This window comes from Nymphalis io, chromosome 14, assembly GCF_905147045.1.
Source record: "Nymphalis io chromosome 14, ilAglIoxx1.1, whole genome shotgun sequence".
Classification (NCBI taxonomy): Eukaryota; Metazoa; Arthropoda; class Insecta; order Lepidoptera; family Nymphalidae; genus Nymphalis; species Nymphalis io.
This window is the reverse complement of record NC_065901.1, coordinates 10,714,104-10,732,764: the sequence shown is the minus strand read 5'-3', so window position 1 is coordinate 10,732,764 and position 18,661 is coordinate 10,714,104. Positions and strand designations below refer to the sequence as shown.

The following is an 18,661-nucleotide window of genomic DNA, read 5'->3' as shown; positions in this document are numbered from 1 at the left end:
GGACATTTTGTAATAAATTTTAATTCGTGTAGTAAATACAGAATATTCTAAGTTTGGCTTCAGAAGTAGGTCGATTTCAATGAGACGTATCGTCAAAGAAATGTAGTAAAATAATGTGATTTTATTTAGTTTTTATTTATAAAAAGAAAATATTAAGGGCGTTTAAATACCTACTTGATATATGGAAAGAGCGAAACTATTGAAATACTAATTTCAATCATTTGTCATGTCATGTGTTGTCTTCCTAGCTAGATTATAAATAAAGTCATTAAATGAGACGCACTGAAAATATTCTCTTATATACATTCATGTTATAAATATGTCTCTACAGATATAGAACACATGAGCTGGTTAGTAACTAAGAACCGAGATAGCCCTGTGAATAAAATACTTCAATATCAAAGGTCGCGGGTTCGAACCCGGCCAGTGTATCAACTATTAATTTTTTTTAGATTATTTATTTAAGCACTTCTTTTTGCAATATTTACACTTTTAAATATAATAAAAGGACATGCTACACACCCAAAAAATTGAAAATTAAGAACTGCATCCTTGTATACATATAAGGAACTACTAATATTCCTTTTTTTCAGTTGAATGAAAGTATTTACAGCACATTAGCAGTGGGCAAGACAAAGCCGAAGTGCGTGATCGATCTATTTTCATATCCTTGGGCGGCCTGTAGCTATATCAAGGAGAGCAGCTATTAATTCTAATTAAACGACTGATTTATTTTAATACATTATTACAGTAACAGCCTGTTAATGTCCCACTGTTCGGCTAAGGCCTCTTCTCCCTTTTGAGGAGAAGAGGCCTTAGCCCAACAGGTTGGTAGAATACACATATGACAGAATTTCAATGAAATCAGACGCACGTAGGTTTCCTCACGATGTTTTTCGTCACCGTCAAGCACGAGATGAATTATAAACACAAATTATGCACATGAAAATTCAGTGGGACTTGCCCGGGTGAACCCATGATCATCGGTTAAGATTCACGAGTACTAACCACTGGGACATCTCGGCGTTATATAATTAAGATTTATTATTATTGAATCTTAATAGATTATTATAAATATTTATTTATTTTCCTGTATTTAAAAAAGCCTCTATACAAATATCAAATACAAATATCAGTTTTTAAGTAAATACCAGAATATGTATTAATTTATTTTTAATACATTAAAATGGACTTGCGGTTCATAATACGACAGTGCCATACAAGTCTTTTAAAGTGTAAAATTATAAACAGCCAATTTCATTTGTTCTTATAATTTGCCTATTACTGAATTTTGTGTTAACTGTGTTTTTATTTGAGCGTCTCAAGCTTGTTTTGGCAAAAATATCACAAACACTAGAATCAATAGTTTTTTTTCATAAATCTTACGAGGTACAACTTTTGGTGTGGCATGTTAACCAGTCAATTTTTTAATAAACCACTTCCGCATAATGAAGGTCGAATATACGCTTAGCACATCGCAAAGACGCCTCTGGGTTTTTTTTATTTGAATTAAACTTGTCCTCGGAAGAGACAAACATTGTGAGGAAACGTGTCTAAAAAAATCTTGCCTCAAAAGTTTTGCAATTCTGAACATCGGATGATAATGATGTCTTCCTGACGGATTTCAATTTCGGTCACGGTGGCTAAAGTGAGCTACTAGTACTACTAAGATATATTACAGTGCACAAGTGTGTGCACTATTATATGTCCTAAATAAGGACAAATCAAATGCGACCGGAGAGAGTTCAGGCACAGGACCAACGGCTTTACGTGTTTTCCGAGGCACGGAAGTGTACACACTTCCAATTTCGAGGCACCGAACTACTACTGAAGATTTTTGACAAAAAATCCCAATAACTGGTAATTTAACCCAGGACCTAGTGATCTGCCGCCTTTTTATATAAGATCTAAAATGAGTAAGTAATATTTAAGTATGTTAATCTTGTTTTCTCAAATATTTAAAGTGAATTGTAATTTTTTTTTTTTTTGAGAAATAAATTCTTAAACCGTAAAAATAATTCATTCATATTAGTTTATTAAGACGAAATGTATTTTTTTTTAATACTTATTAAGATTGAGGTATATAATTATTATGTAACAAAACTATTATACGAAATAAAGACAATTCTTCAGAAAATATTTAACTTTATAAATTCCCAACATTCTTAACAAGAGAAAATAACGAATTAAAACTGAATTCATAATATTGAACAGAGTAGGTAATTGTCAATTGAACTAATGTTTCGTACGACAAAGTAAATAATAATGTACAAACATTTACCTAAAAAATAAACCGACGAGAACTTGTAAATAGATATAGTATTTAAATTAGCCAAAAATGTAATTTGATTAGGATTTCTAGTACCTAAGCAACTGGGCTTCGCCCTGTTTTTTTGTAATTCTGTGCAAAATTGAATTGAAATTTTTCATGAAAAACACCTAGGTTTATAGGTTAACCTCAAAAGCAAAACCTTATCTTAATACAAAATTTGAGTCAAAGCGTTAGAGAAATCAATAATAGACAAGAATTGCTTATTTACGTTTATATTTAAAGATATTCAATCTGACATTTAATAAGGCACGCTGTTTTCAAAATATCGTTGTTTTCAATTTCACTAACAAAATACCTAATTATAACTTATATACAAATAATAACAATTTGTGACGCAATTTGCGTATGTACGACATAAGCTTCGATAGCAAAGTGACCTCTCCAGGCCCCCCTGTCGTCATAATAAAGATAGATAAGATTTGATAAATAAACTGTCTACGTACCTAAATTAACAGCAATTTGACAAATACATTTATTCATCGAAATACCTACGTAAATTAATTGATATGACGCAAATTTCAAACATATATACATTTTATTAAAGTGCAAAAAACGTATAATTATAGTGGAATTTTACAAGGATAAGTGGAAGAGATGAACTCTATTTATGCAAATAGAGTTATCGTAAATAAATAATGAAAACATTCAAAAGACACAAAAGCTAATTAAGTATCCACATATTATTATAAGAACACTAAATGAAGCAGACGCAGACTAAAATGATAAACGAATATTTTAAAATAATAGTAATTTATTATTTTGCACAAAATAATAGCAATACCCGTTTTACCTAATGTACCGTTTTACCGATGTACCCAAATTACTAATATACTTATTTACCGCTCCAGCTTTTACACTCAATTACTATTACAGCTTATGTTAGGAGTAGGGACAGCAATAGCCGAAGGGGTCATGGCCAGTAAACCGTTGCGATATTGACACATAAAAAAAACAAAAAAGAACAATACTTTCCAGGATTATAAAACAAAATACTATAACTAACCACAGATTTTGTCGGTTAAGCCAGCTAAGGTAATAAATACTTAATACATAAGTATTCGCTAGCCGTAATCAGGAGGGAAAACTATTAATAATATGATTTTAGAGTCGCCCAGTCAATAGACAAAAAAGGTCTCAGTATTGCTTTGGTATTAGTTACATACTTGTTTCTATTTCTTTCTATCTTATTAACTATTATTAAATAAAATATTAAAAGTTAAAACTAATATTTTTGTTGGTTAGGTTAGGTTGTTCGTCATCCTAGGGGGGGTTCACAGTACCCTGGGAACCCTCCCTAGAGCATGGAGGCCCGCATAGGCGGGCCGGCCGTCAGAGCGCTACAGTAGCATGCGAAAGTCCGTGGGGGAAACGCGTAATGCGTTTTTCCGGCGTTAAAAAAAAAGGTTGTTCATCGTCACGGTAGTATGCGCAAGCGATCCCGTGGCGCTCCTCGTTAAGACGGAAAGAGTACCGCTGGTTTTTTAGTGGGTATTCCGATGTTCGGGGCGCACTCGGTGCCTTGGACACCGGTGAGCCCCACATACCCCCCCGCGTAATGCGTTTTACCAGTGACAAAAAAAAAGATTAGATCAAGTTGAAATATTATATAAATAAATAGGGCCAGTGACGCGAGGCTGGCATAAGGGTGGCGCGTTGCAGAGTATTCATTATCCAATTAATGTTAGGAATATGTCAAAACTATAAAAAGTGCTAAAAATTGTCTATGATCTCAAGGCTGCGTGTGGCCAAGGTCTATGTCAGTTAACTCACTGACAACTAATAGGTTAACAGTATAATAATAACCTCCAGACCGTTTTGGCCACGACGGCTAATCTCAAGAGAGATTAGCCAACTACGCAGGAAATATTATAGCGCACAAGTGTGTGCGTAAACATAGGTGTACTCTCTTTTCCCTAACTCTCATAACCGATGGAACGGCAATCCGACACGAACGGAAAGAGTTAATAGTATATAGGTGTATAAAAAAAGACTAAAGACCACTTTAATAAGAGTTTTATTAAGACTTTTACTGGTGGTAGGGATTTGTGCAAGCTCGTCTGGACAGGTACCACCCACTCATCAGATATTCTACCGCAAAACAGCAATACTTGATATTGTTGTGTTCCGGTTTGAAGGGTGAGTAAGCCAGTGTAATTACAGGCACAAGGGACATAAAATCTTAAGTCCCAAGGTTGGTGGCGCATTGGCTATAAGCGATGGTTGACATTTCGTACAATGCAAATATCTAAGGGCGTTTGGTGACCACTTACCATCAGGTGGCCAATATGCTCGTCCACCTTCCTATTCTATAAAAAAAAAGACCAAATTTAACAATAATACACCAATCACTATACGCGTTGTGTTCTGACTTCTGTTTCTGAGTATCGATATTAGTAGTCACAGAAACTGCGGGACGTGGCTCGCCGGCGTTGTGTCACGTCTATTGTGTATATTAATTAAAACTAGTATATAACATAGCAACTGCTCATGCCCCCTTGCCGTCCCGTCCCGCACGCTGTCTGAACATACCTTTAATAACCATTTATGGAAATAAAATTGGATTAATTATGTGATAAATTGATAATTTATTATAGTAGTAAAGCTAAACTAAGTACATATCTGTTAAAACTGATTGAAAATAAAATATAATAAAAGGGCTCTACACAAAGGCCGGCGGACTGATTAATTGAAAAATTTAAGTCGTTAACTTTTGACACAGTACATTGCAGAGAATATGACTCAGCTGTATAACAAGTGATATTGACCACATATTGACCAATTAATTAAATAGCATATTGATCTAATTCCTATCAAATATCTAAGTTTTACAAATAGTTTATACTTAATAAACATTTTCAAGGTTTTTGAAATGTTTTTTTTAAATATTTATTATAGGTTAGGCGGACGAGCAAATGGGCCACCTGATGGTAAGTGGTCACCAACGCCCAATAGACATTCATCGTCATTCAGATCGTCAGTCAGAATGCGTGAATCTTAACCGTTGATCGGTTCAAACCCGGGCAAGTACCACTGAATTTTCATGTGATTATAATTCATCTCGTGCTTAACGGTGAAGGAAAATATCGTGAGGAAACCTGCATGGAATAAGCTCCAAAAGTCTTCTCCTCAAAAGGGAGAGGCCAGCAGTGGGACATTAACAGGCTGTTACTGTACTGTACTTTTGAATGTTGTGTTCCTTCCTAAATTGCTAATGTCAAATATATTTTTAACTGCTTTTCCTAAGGATTATATTGTAACAAGCGACCGCCTCGTATAGTAATTTAGCTTTTGTTTTTTTATTTTCCGTTTCAGTTCCCAGAGAAACAAAGTAAATCAGCAATGCCAACTCCTACAGAATATTCTCTTTAGGACCAACTCCAAATTCCCCTAAATATCGATTAAGAACCTCTAAATTATTTGTTGTACACTCGGTTTGAGAGGTAATTTCAAATATAAATTAAAAATACAATCAAGTAGTATAAAATAGCTGTTGTATTTATGCGGGTGCATTTTATAAATTTACATACATTAATAAATGACCTAATAATAATGATGATGGTAACAATGAAATTAAACGATTTTTATTTTTCATTCAGTGACCAGAAATCGAAGCCCGGGCCTCCTTAGTGTTGTATAAGCACGCTGTACGTTGAGCTATTATTTCAATCTCAATATATTATATTTTTTTGATATTTCAGTTAAACCCACGCTTGGAGTTTATTTGGTTTAGTTTGTTGGTTGCGTTCGAGGCTTAATATAAATTGTATAGTCGTACGTTTTTTAAAAAAAAAAAAATCTTGAATAATAGACCCACTAAATAAACCCCTGGACATCTTGATTCCCCCCAAATTTGGGGTCCCAAACCCCCAGGTTGGCATCATTGAAGTAAATACGTTGTTAATTTATAGCACACAGAAACCGTTTTTTTGCAAATACAGTGACTTTTTTTATGATTACCACCAATCCCACTGGTTTATTACAATGTCAGTATCCCTAAATGCTGATTAAACAAAGGCGATTCCATACCTTGGCTTAGTTGTCCTATGCCGATGGAAGGTATTATAATCGGAATCTTTATACGGGTTTTTTTGCGACGTGCTATGTACACATATTTTAGTTTTTAAACGTTGTGGTTTCGCACAAAACACGACTACTAAAAAAATGTCACCAAGTAAGAACGACCGTTCTAAGGCGGTAAAACTTGGCCCGTATGGAAATACGCCCTTGTGAGATCTGTAATTACTTCTTATGTTATACTTTAACTTAGTCCAGAGGGTGGATCTACCAGTTATCTATCCGATAACTGGTTGGAATCACTACGGGTACGCGACCCCGGTCTGCTCCAGCTACTAGTGTCACATTCCTGTATCTTCCGTGATCACAGTATCCTTACCCCTCTCCTTGATACGCTGTTCCCCAAAATTATCCCAGCGTCACGCCCTTGCTCCCATGTCACTCCCTTCCTGTTTCCTTACCTTCCGGCTTATTGGACGAGGTAGAGTAACAGCGTCGCTCTCTGCTAGCCGACTTTCTATTTTGAAAGTAGCCTTGTCGTTCCACCAACCCGCATTGGAGCAGCTTGGTGGAATAAGCTCCAAACCTTCTCCTCAAAAAGAGGAGAGGAGGCCTTTAGCCCAGCAGTGGGACATTCACAGGCTGTTACGGTTGTCGTTAAAATCGTTGTTCCCTACAAACTCTCATCAGTAGCTATAAGAAGCTGTAATAACATCACAGCGGCTACGTTCTTCTTCTTCACGTCGGCTCGTGAAATAAAACCTGATGAGGGGAGGGCTGTGACCCCACAACGGCAGAGACGTCAACACCGAGTCTCTAAAAAAGAAGGAAAGTAAGAAGTAAAAAAGAAGGAAAACTAATATATAATATATAAAACTTTAATGCCCGCGTCGGTCAGGGCACATCAGCCTGGCCTGACTGCCTCGGTGCACACGGCATAGGCAAGCTTAAAGACAACGAACAACGACTGTTGGAGTTTTGCTCAAGGCACCAGCTGTGTGTTACCAACACCTTTTTTAAAGGCAAAATTATGCGGAAAGTTTCGTGGATGCACCCTCGATCTAAACACTGTCACCAGTTAGACCTTGCTCTTACAAGAAGGAAGGATCTACGGGAAACGCTCCACACGCGGGCGTTTCAATGCCGATTGCGACACCGATCACAGACTCGTTGCTACTAAAGTCCGACTTGTCCCTAGGAGAGTCCATTCTTCCAAGCCACTCGGTCGAAAAAAGATAAATCTTTTCAAGACTCGTGACATGGAAGTAGTGGAGTCATTTGGGGAACTCGTCCGCGAAGAAGTTGCAACTCGCGCTGATGCCGTACTGTCCGTACGGCATCAGCGCGAGTCGAATGGGAAAAAGTCAAGTCTCTTCTCACTGACACTGCAGGCAAGGTTTTTGGCTATCAAAAGACAAAATCTTACGACTCGAAATGCCAAGCCGCTTTAAATTTTCGCCTTAACCCTTGCGATGCGACGCGTGAAGATCTCACGAAGACAAAAGCCTCACTCCAGCGTAGCACGCGCTTCTTTGTGAATGCGTATTTGACAGAGCTTTACCAAAGCATGCAAGCGTGCGCAAACGTGGGGGATATTGGCGGGGTGTACGCGGGCATCAAAAGAGCTCTTGGACCTACTCCAAAAAAGACGGCACCTCTCAAGGAAACCGACGGTTCTGTTATAACAGACAGCACCCGTCAGATGGCAAGATGGGTAGAATACTACAAGGGGCTCTACTCGTGCCCAGTGGATATTCAGCCCGAAGCAGTGGAGCTTGTCCCGAATCTGGCAACTTGGCACGAGCTAGACGTTGCACCCACAGTAGAGGAACTTTATCTGGCCGTCAAGAAGCTCAAATGCGGAAAAAGCCCCGGAAAAGACGAAGTTGTCACCGAAGTCGTCAAGCTTGAGTGCCTCTTGCCCATCCTTCATAACCACCTGGCTAAGTTCTGGGAAGAAAACTACGTCCCTCAGGATATGCGAGATGCTAACATCGTCACTCTTTATAAAGGCAAAGGCGATCGTGGCGACTGCAACTGTTACCGCGGAATATATCTGCTTAGCATCGTCGGTAAAGCCTTTGCCAGGGCCATTTTAGGCAAACTACAAAGGCTCGCCGATCGCGTATACCCTGAGGCATAATGTGGTTTTAGGTCCCAACGGTCAACTGTCGACATGATATTTTCACTCAGACAGCTACAAGAAAAGTGTAGGGAGCAACATACCCCCCTAGTCATTGCATTTGTAGACCTAAACAAGGCTTTTGACTCCGTGAGCAGAGAGGGGTTGTACTCGGTTCTTGTCAGAATTGGATGCCCCCCAAAACTCCTAAGGATAGTGCAATCGTTCCACGAAGGTATGGAAGTCACCGTCCTGCACAATGGCAACACATCCACGCCACTCGACGTACGCCGTGGTGTTCGTCAAGGTTGTGCACTGGCCCCCACCTTGTTCGGAATATTCTTCTCGGTGCTTCTGAAGGTTGCTTTTGGAGATGAACAGCAAGGCGTCCACTTACACACGCGAACCGATGGTAGGCTGTACAACATCTCAATGCTCAAGTCCAAACGCCACAGGGAGGACCTATTTGTAGATAGTCTTCTCTTCGCTGACGACGCTGCCTTCGTTGCTCATGACCAAGCTCAACTCCAGAGTCTAATGGACAAATTTGCCAGAGCGTGCGACCTCTTTTCAATGTCCATAAACTGCAAGAAGACCGTTATTTTAGCGCAAGGATGTTTAGAGCAACCAGTCATCTTGCTTAACGGCGCACCTTTACAGGTGGTAAACAAATTTTGCTACCTTGGGTCGCATTTGTCGAGCAATCTCTCGCTTGATGCAGGTATCGACTTCCGCATCGGCAAAGCAGTCTCTACGTTCGGGAGGCTCTGTACAAGGGCTTGGGATAACAGACACCTTACGGTAAAAACGAAAATGCTTGTTTACCAATCATGTGTCCTAAGCACACTCTTGTATGGAGCAGAAACGTGGACAACGTACGCAAAACAAGAGCGCCGACTAAACACATTTCACTTGCGCTGTCTTCGGAACATTCTGGGCATCACATGGCAGGATCGCGTGACAAACGAGTCTGTTATAGGCGAGGCACAGCTGCCTAGCATCACGGCCATTCTCAAAAAAAAAAACGGTTACGGTGGCTGGGAGAGGTTGCGGATGCAAAAAGGTCTGTTGGGCGGCCTATGCTCCGTTACAAAGATTGCGCTAAGCGTGATATGGTTGCGTTAAACATCCCTAGCAATCGATGGGAGGAACTGGCAGAGGACCGTGCCAAGTGGCGACGCCTTATTCACGAAGGTCAATCAAAGTATGACGATGCCTGGTTTAAATTACTAAAAGAAAAACGCACTAGGCGTCATGAGCCGGCTTCAAACCCCCGCCCATCTGGGGGCGCATACACTTGTCGGGAGTGCGGCCGAAGGATCCTCTCTCGCATTGGTCTCTTCAGTCATGAACGCAAGTGCCTTCGCGATGCCGCTTAAATCATCTGTCAAAGATGCAGAGGCCTATATGATATGACTTTAATTTGAAAAAAACTATTATTATATCGAGTCTTTGAATCCCATGTATCCGACAGCCGCGGATGCCGGGCCATGGTCGGACGCAATATAGCAACAACTGTACACACGATAATTACTGTTTGGCTCCCCATTAGTCCCCGATCCTCCTCAAAGGTCAATGTGAGCGACTCCATGCTAGAGACGAATCCTTAGTTTAGTTTACAATTAACGGAACGAGTGGTTTTCTGCTAGTGAGCAGCTCAAATGGCTATTTTTGTACAAAATTACTTAACAATTATATTAAAATAAAAAAATTAACGCACGAAGTATATATTTTAAATTGAGTTATAACTCCATGGCCCTTATTGCTATGCTCTAAATATAATTAAAAACTAGTTCATAAGAATGATTAAAGAGCAAATAAAACAAATGAGTATCTTAGACGTAATTTATTACAGATTAGTGGGCGTGGGTAGTGGCGTGGTGCGCTTGCGCGGCAGCCTTCCTCATCTGTACCAAGACATTGCTCATCTCTTCACGCTTCCTCTTAGCACGGATGTGTGTGCCAAGACGACGCTTCAGGAACTTGAGAGCGCGCTTGTCCTTTGACACCTGAAATGGAATAATGCAGATATTACCTGTAAATTTCATAATACAGCCCAATGTCAGTATGATACTATTTAAAATCAAATTGTACATATAATTTTATATGATCACAACAACTGACTCAAATGTGGTAAATATATTTCAGGACTTTTTTGCACATACTAGACTAAGCAAATAGAAAGCCTTATGACCATGCTCTGCCTACAAAGTATTACTGTTGAATACATCCTGCGTAATGTATAATAGATAATCCAACTTGGATCTCATACCACTACTGAAATACTTCAAATCAAACCTATAATTTTTTTATCATATATATAGCAATATTATATTAGAATATTCTGGATACACAAATAAACTTGTTTAAGTTAATATTATCTTTTGTATTATTAATATCTCTAACTACTGAGATTTTTGCTGGTTCTTCTTGGTAGTATCTACATTCCGAACCCGTTTGCATTTGCTTTACATTTAATATAATTCTGTAGAATAACAATTCAAAAGTGCTCATAAGAGCCTACTTGTATAAAATAATAAAAATATTACAAATCATTTGCTTTTTAAAAATTAAAAAAATACATTTGCAGTAGAAAGTTGCTTAGTAATAATAATTCATTATTCATAATTAGTAAATGTATTTTTTGCAATTTTCTTGTTATATATATGAAAGTTACTCAGCTGAGCATTAGAGACAAACTCTAATGAAATATAATGCAAATAAAAACTATGATCGTAATAATTAAAAACATTATAATTATAAACATAGTAGGATTTCGTTCACATTACAATTCCGTGTTATTAGTTCTCAATAACTCATAAAAGAAAAAATATTTTTCACCATGCATTTGAAATGAAATTAAGATTTTTATGAATAGTGTTTATCATTTCATTGTTTGGGGTTTACCTTGTTATTATAATCAAATATTATTAGGTTGACTAGCAAAATACAGAATTTTAAATTTCTGATTTATCATAAGTAAATATTTAAAAACATTACCTTGAGCAACTCCATAGCTCTCTTCTCATAAGGAGCATGTCCAACAACTTCACGGACTAAATCACGTACGAATTTAGAGTGCTTGGTTTGTAACTGAAAAATAATAAACAGAACATTAAAAATTAAATGAAATACATATTTTATTACAAACAAGTAAAGTTTAACAACAAATATACATGTATTGATATATTAACAGTATGTGTTTGAGCTGTGGTTATCAATATACACTTAGATAAAAGTTTTAGAGGTTATTAGAAATGTTGACTGTATACATTATGATTGTTTTCAACCTAAAAGAAATTCTCATTATTAAATAATATGTATGTGCATTTAATAATAATATTACTAATTACCAATAGTCATTTGTTTATGAGAGTTGTAAAACACGAGATGTATATTATTGTCTGAATATCTAAAACGATGTAAATAATTGACAAACTTACACCCTTTAGCCTAGCGGGTCTGATCTTAATTGCTTTGTCTGTAATCCCCTTTTTGCCAGCGGATATTTTGGTTGTTTTGTGGCCTTTTCGCAGACCAACTGCGATCTCAAACCGGGGTGCCATGCTGAAATAAGCAAATAGGTAACGACTGGGAACAAAATATGGTGTCACAACAATCACTTATTAAAATAAAGCACAATAAAACACATAAAAACTCGGTGAAAATGTACGATTATATTGATAATATTAAGTAAAAATTTATTTCACGTACTTTCCGGATTGACAGTTTGTACCAAAAAGAATTTGGGATTTGACAGTTGAATCGAACAGATGATTAATAAAACGCATATAGGCTAAACAAAATGATGTACTGCCCAACCAATGATATTATATACCTAAAAAGAAGGTTCATATAATATTTATATAACATTAAAATAACCACAACGATATTATAAATATTAAAGAAAAATACAGTTTTCATTTAAAAGAAAAGAAAACGTAATTTTATTTTTAATTAGGTATTTTATCTCATTTTGTCAAATGGAAACAGATATATATTTTTGTTATAATTTATTTATACTTATGGCTTATATATGTATAATTATATTATTTATCTACATTTTGCCAGAAATACATTTATATAAACATTTATTTTTATATTAGACCAATCATTGGTATAGTCACAAAAAAATGGGTACTACACACCATTGAACACAAAAAAAAATTACGAGGAGGTAATATTTTTTCACAAAGAAACATTACAGATAATAAAAAAACTAAAATAATTAAGCTATTATTATAGTATTAACACTCCCCATCTCCAGGTTAAGCACACTTGAAAAATTATTGAGTAAGTTATTTGATCCAGTACTTCGAGATCAGCAGATGTTGCTTTTGAATAATGATAAAAAATCCTATGTAATAATATTTTGACATGATTATTGTAAAACTCCAGCGGTTAATTAATTTTAATTTATACAGAGATTTCGCTGGCTACGTTTAAAATGTTAAAATTTTTTAGGTATTGCAGCCCTGATATTAAAAAAAATAAATATTTAAATATCCCATATGACAATGACGTTTTACCGTGACTGTAATTGAGGTTATATTGAATTTATTTAGATTTAATAACAACTAAAATCAGTGGCGAAACATGGAAGTTGGTGCTGTAAAACAAGCTTTTAACAACGAGGTAAATTGGAAATTCTCTATTATTATATTAATATAGAATTACATAAATCAAATACTTTATACATTTAAAATACTCATGCTTGTAAAGTTTCACGATATTGTATGGTTTTTCAGATTATACTGCTCAAAAAAAATTTGAACCAAGCAAAAATACAAACGATACACAAGCTTACAAGAAAGGCGAAGACTTTAACTGATAAAAAAGGCCCAGAAGCACTTAAAGAGAAACAGAAAAGGAAAGCGGAGTCTGCAGTAAGAGAAGTTCTCATTATCAAGGTAAAAATTAATTTTTAGCTTAGATTTTAATTTTAAATATGCTTTGTTAATGAAGCCAAATTTTAGAAGCTTTTATTTAACCCGGCAAGATAGTAGGTGTCTGTCAAATCTTACATCTAAAATATTCAAACTGATTGTGCAAATTTTGCACATTCTTGTAGTTCTTAAATACAATCTAGTTCATTAATTATTTACTACAAAATAATTTGTTCAACATTGCCACCTAATTAAAACACTATATTTAAATTATATTTTTAATTTTTTACTTAATACATGTTACTGTTTGTTTATCCATTATGTCCAGAATATTTGTGATTATAATTTTAAAATAATTTTCACATATTGTGTAGTTTATTAAAGAACTTAAATTAAGCCTGCAATAATAATTTGCAGCCTGATTGAAATGTTTTCTTAGTGGGTCCACAAATGACCCCATACCCTAATCCATAACAGCCTGTGAATGTCCCACTGTTGGGCTACAAGCCTCCTCTCTCTTTTTGAGGAGAAGGTTTGGACCTTATTCCACCACACTGCTCCAGTGCGGGTTGGTGGAATACACATGTGGCAGAATTTCAGTGAAATTAGACATGTGCAGCTTTCCTTGCACTGTTTTCCTTCACCGTAAAGCACGTGATGAATTATAATCACAAATAAAGCACATGAAAATTCATTGGTGCTTGCCTGGGTTTGAACCCACAATCATCGGTTAAGATTGACGCGTTCTTACCACTGGGCCATCTCGGCTACCCTAATAGCATGATCAAATTATATCACTTTCCTTAATAAACAAAATTTATAATTTCAGAAAATTAAAGCAAGAGATATAGCAAGGTTCATCGTGACACACACAGGAAACCTCAATGAATATTTAAACAAACCAATTGTTGATGAAAATAAAGCATGTGCTCGGTTACTTCTACACAAATCGTTGCAAGAGAAATACAAACATATCAGGGAAAAGTTCTTAAATATATCAATAAAGGACCTATTCATGTCAAGGCAAGAAAGAAAAAAGCTTAAAAAAGAGGAAAGAGAGAAACAGAAGAATAAAAAGAAAGGAAAAAATAAATCTAATATTGTTAATGTTGAAGGAGAATGGGACGTAGAAAACACAGATAGAAATAAAGATACAATTGAAGAAGATAAACTTGAAGATGATGAAGCGATGTCTGAAGAAGATGGAGCAATGTCTGAGGACGATGGGAAATATGATAATGATGATAGGATAAATGAAAATGGCAGTGAATTAAGTAATGAATCTAATGCAGATGATCAATCTGATGTAGGTGATCAATCTGATGAGGAAGTTGAAGAGTTAAATAATATAGACTTTGATGTAAAAGAAAAAGATAGTGACTCTGATGAAAGGGAAGATATGGAAGTATCTAACAAAATTAAAAATGATAATAAAAATAAAATAGAATCAGCTAAACCTAACAATGAAAGGTTCGAATTAAAAATCAATGGAAGTAAAAAATTATCTGATGACAAAATTAAGAAGGTAGACAAAAAAATCAAGGACAATAAGAACAAAAATTTAAATGAGAAACTTCATAAAAGAAAATTTAATAAAGAATCCGATGATTTACCTGAAAAAGTAATGAAAATTGTAGATCCATTTTTTGTAACGTCCACTGGAGAAAATTACATGTCATTAGTAGAACCAAGGAATCCTGACGAAGTTAAAGAAGTCCATAAAGAAGGTAATCGGAAATACAGAAGAGCAGTTATGTTTGGCCATGTACCGAAAATTAAACCTAAGAAAAATAACTATCAATCTGATAATAATTTTAACAAATATGATAAATTTGAAAATAAATCGAGTAATAAAGGTAAGGAATTAGGAAACAGACAGAATAATTTCAAAAGGCATGATAGAGCAAATGATAAGACCGACCTAGTCCCGGAAAAATTACATCCTTCATGGGAAGCTAAGAAAAAACAATCAGGTCTATTACCTTTTGAAGGTAAAAAAATTGTATTTGATTAATATAAATAATTTACAATCATAAATAAACTATTTTATTACAACTTTTGTTTATTTGTAAATTAAAAAAAAAAACAATGCCAATAATGTTTGCGAGCAATACCTGCTGCAGCTATGCTTTAACTACAGATTTTCACTCCCTTTCCTCACTATTCATGTGGCAGTAGCTCGCACATCTCAGTACTGCTCCAGTACACAACTCACAACATTACTCTAAATAAAAACTGAGGCTTTGAGGAGTAATTGATTATTTATGTCTGTGAATGTCCCACTGCTAGCCTGAAGGCCTCCTCTCTTTTTGAGGAGAAGGTTTGGAGCTTATTCCAACACGCTGCTCCAGTGCGGGTTGGTGGAATACACATGTGGCAGAATTTTAGTGAAATTGGACACATGCAGGTTTCCTCACGATGTTTTCCTTCACCGTAAAGCACGAGATAAATTATATCACAAATTAAGCACATGAAAATTCAGTGGTGCTTGCCCGGGCTTGACCCACGATTCACGCGTGAGCCATCTAGGCTTTTTTATGTCTATTATTTGTAAAAAGCATGAAATGTAGAGGAAGTTCTATAAATAGTGTAAATTAACATATGTTAATTAAAAAAAATGTTTTTAGTTTTTTTTCGATAACAATTAACAAAATGGTAAAGTTTAAATTATGTTAAAACGCCTTAAATGTTATTATTTTTATAGTCAATGTTTTGTTCTTCTTCAATAATAGTTATGTTTGGTGAGTTCTGAGTTTGTTCTTACAGAATAAGTGTACAGCTTTGAGCCTAGTCATTAAATTCGTTTGCGACGTATTATATTCTTGTATAATTAATTTGTAACTAGTAAAAATTAGAACAAACTAGTAAATTGTCTATGGTTTCATTCATATGAATGTCTTAGGCATATTGACAATACGCAAGCCTACGTGTGAGTTAGGTTCTATGCCGGACACCTCGCTAAATTATTTAAAAAGTGTGTACTAAATTAGTAGATGATGAAGACTAGACATATATTGATAATATATAATAATACCTACAAATATTAGGTCCTTACATATGAAATTGGCGTTTTGTACGGGAGGAATAGTGATTTTTTTTTTTTGTAAAATATATTTAATTAATTAAAGTATGCACCGTTGTTATATATGCACTTTTGCCATCTCATAAGTAGTTCATATAATATTTGTAAGGCACTATCAAGGACAAAAACTGATACTGTTGCTTTATTAAATAGTTAAAAGAAGTTCTCATATCGACAAGCTAACTCGTTAAAGATCTTATAAGGATTAAAGTAATAAATAAAAAAACCATGCACAAAATATAATGCTAAATACATGGGCACCTATATAGAATATCAAATGCCAAGCTGGTTTAGCTAAACGCTACCTAGATTTTACGGCTGCTGATCCTGAAGTCTCGTGTTCGAATCTATACTATTCAAAGTTATTGTATTAAAAAAATACTAATTATTACATAGCAATGTTTACATGTCTTCCTGTGATTATTTGTATTCTTGTGAAAATTAATATCCTAGTAGAAAAAACATGGCGAGTCAAGTACAGATGGTACTACGCCAGAAAACGAAGATATCATCTGAATAATAGGGGGATATGCATATTTCCGTTTGTGGAATATTTATGAACCGTTACCTACGATGCGATTCAATTAAGAAAAATAATGTCTTTCGCCATCTTGTGATGTCATAAATTTCAATATGAATTGATAAGTAGGGTAGGAAGAACAAATGTTTTTCGAAAAATATTTATTCGTAATAATTATATACATATATTATGTTTGATTTTTGTTGTACTATAATTACGTACACATGTCGTGTGCAGATGAATGATTTTGTCTGCAAATGTCTGTCTTGTGAAATGCCTAAAGAAAATTTGATGATGCTTCAATCGTATTTATTTTTTCAAGTCATGACTGAAGGTAACTGTGATTTTAGGATAAATAAAGTAGTTGTGATATGCGTATTTGTTTTTGTATGGATGTTACGAAATCTGTAACAAAACCGACTTTTTCACCCCGATTCTAGGTTTATCTTTAATGTTGTTTTATGAAATGGAGAAAGTGTAAAAGATAGAGTAGCAGAATGCGTATGTTTTGTAACAAAGGACTGCACTTCCCACAACGCCTCACGCAGTTACGACTTCTCGATATTTTTTTTTAATTATTCGCTTTATTTTTGCAATCCCGTATCATTTGACAATGCAATTGATATAAATGTATAATGTTATAGAATGAATTCGCTGCTTATATACTTAACTTGAAACAAAGGATTAAAAAAATAAATAAACTCAAGCTTAGCATTATATAATAAGGCGAGCAAAAGAAACCAAAACTCAATCCACTCCCTTACTTAAATTCTCTTAATTAACTTAAATGCTTATAAATTGATCATACACAGGCATATACTAACACCTCACAAGATTAACACCAAGACAAAGTGACACCTAGAATGTCATCTCACCGAAATATATTATGTCCAAATCCGTAGTTATCGCCATTTGGGTGCGGGTACAATATAGCAGGGCGTAATGTAGCATTCCTCACGTGTGGCGCGATTTATCGTTACAGCTAAATTGCGAATGCCACTTGCATAGCCGACGTGTGAATTTCACGTACGTTATACCTGCTTTATACTAAGATTTGACCCAACAAACGTTTGTTATAATATCTTAATTGTTATTGCCGTGTAAATCAGTAAATTCCTAAATTGTTGATTATGGCGTTGAATGTACATTTCGAGAAATTGGGGTTATGATACATTTGTTGTATATATTGTGCTGTATGGCGGATGGTACTTATGCTAGTACGGTATGGTTAGCATAAAAATGTTAAAATTTTATTTATTTTTGTTTTAACACATTATATTAATTATATAATATAGCATTACATTAATTATAATATAATTAAGATTAATAAGTCCTTATTATTCCTTGGGCCGATGACCTTAGGGTGGCGCATACCGACTGGATGCGGAAGGCGGAGGACCGGGAGCTTTGGCGCACCTTGGGAGAGGCCTATGTTCAACAGTGGACTATGATTAGTTGATTGATTGAAGTTCTTATTGTTATGCAAGCAAATTGAAGTAAATTATAATGTAATGTAATTATTGGTATAGGGGTACCTTTCTTTTGTGTTGTTTCGCTTTAATTAATTATATATATATTTGTAAAATATGTATATCATGTATATACATCATTTATTTAAAGAAACGCATTCTTTATTCCACCATAAGTTTTATATGCCTAAATAGATTTGGATGTATGGGGTATCGTTAGATTTCATACAAGATTC

The 18,661-nt window shown here is 35.2% G+C and overlaps 2 protein-coding genes across 2 annotated transcripts; one reads left to right on the top strand and one right to left on the bottom strand.

The window, feature by feature from the left end:
• Positions 1-10,299: 10,299 nt before the first annotated feature.
• LOC126773308 (60S ribosomal protein L36) lies at positions 10,300-12,248 on the bottom strand. The gene is made up of 4 exons (XM_050494138.1): positions 12,183-12,248; positions 11,912-12,035; positions 11,469-11,561; positions 10,300-10,477 (listed from the first exon to the last, which is right to left on the bottom strand). Exons 2-4 carry the CDS (start codon positions 12,032-12,034, stop codon positions 10,325-10,327), a joined length of 369 nt encoding a protein of 122 aa, XP_050350095.1. The 5' UTR covers position 12,035; positions 12,183-12,248; the 3' UTR covers positions 10,300-10,324.
• A 709-nt stretch (positions 12,249-12,957) lies between these two features.
• On the top strand, positions 12,958-15,410 carry LOC126773249 (myb-like protein X). The gene is made up of 3 exons (XM_050494057.1): positions 12,958-13,103; positions 13,217-13,378; positions 14,184-15,410. The coding sequence occupies exons 1-3, from the start codon at positions 13,065-13,067 to the stop codon at positions 15,366-15,368; spliced, it is 1,386 nt and encodes a 461-aa protein (XP_050350014.1). The 5' UTR covers positions 12,958-13,064; the 3' UTR covers positions 15,369-15,410.
• Positions 15,411-18,661: the final 3,251 nt, after the last annotated feature.

What these genes read in the sequence shown, in the direction of transcription:
- LOC126773308 (XM_050494138.1), bottom strand. Translation starts at nt 12,034, where the DNA reads ATGGCACCCCGGTTTGAGATCGCAGTTGGTCTGCGAAAAGGCCACAAA. An exon ending in GACCCGCTAGGCTAAAGGGT is followed by an intron (nt 11,562 to 11,911) that starts GTAAGTTTGTCA and finishes ATTATTTTTCAG; the next exon opens with TTACAAACCAAGCACTCTAA. An exon ending in GAGCTATGGAGTTGCTCAAG is followed by an intron (nt 10,478 to 11,468) that starts GTAATGTTTTTA and finishes ATTCCATTTCAG; the next exon opens with GTGTCAAAGGACAAGCGCGC.
- LOC126773249 (XM_050494057.1), top strand. Translation starts at nt 13,065, where the DNA reads ATGGAAGTTGGTGCTGTAAAACAAGCTTTTAACAACGAG. An exon ending in AACAAGCTTTTAACAACGAG is followed by an intron (nt 13,104 to 13,216) that starts GTAAATTGGAAA and finishes ATGGTTTTTCAG; the next exon opens with ATTATACTGCTCAAAAAAAA. An exon ending in GAGAAGTTCTCATTATCAAG is followed by an intron (nt 13,379 to 14,183) that starts GTAAAAATTAAT and finishes TTATAATTTCAG; the next exon opens with AAAATTAAAGCAAGAGATAT.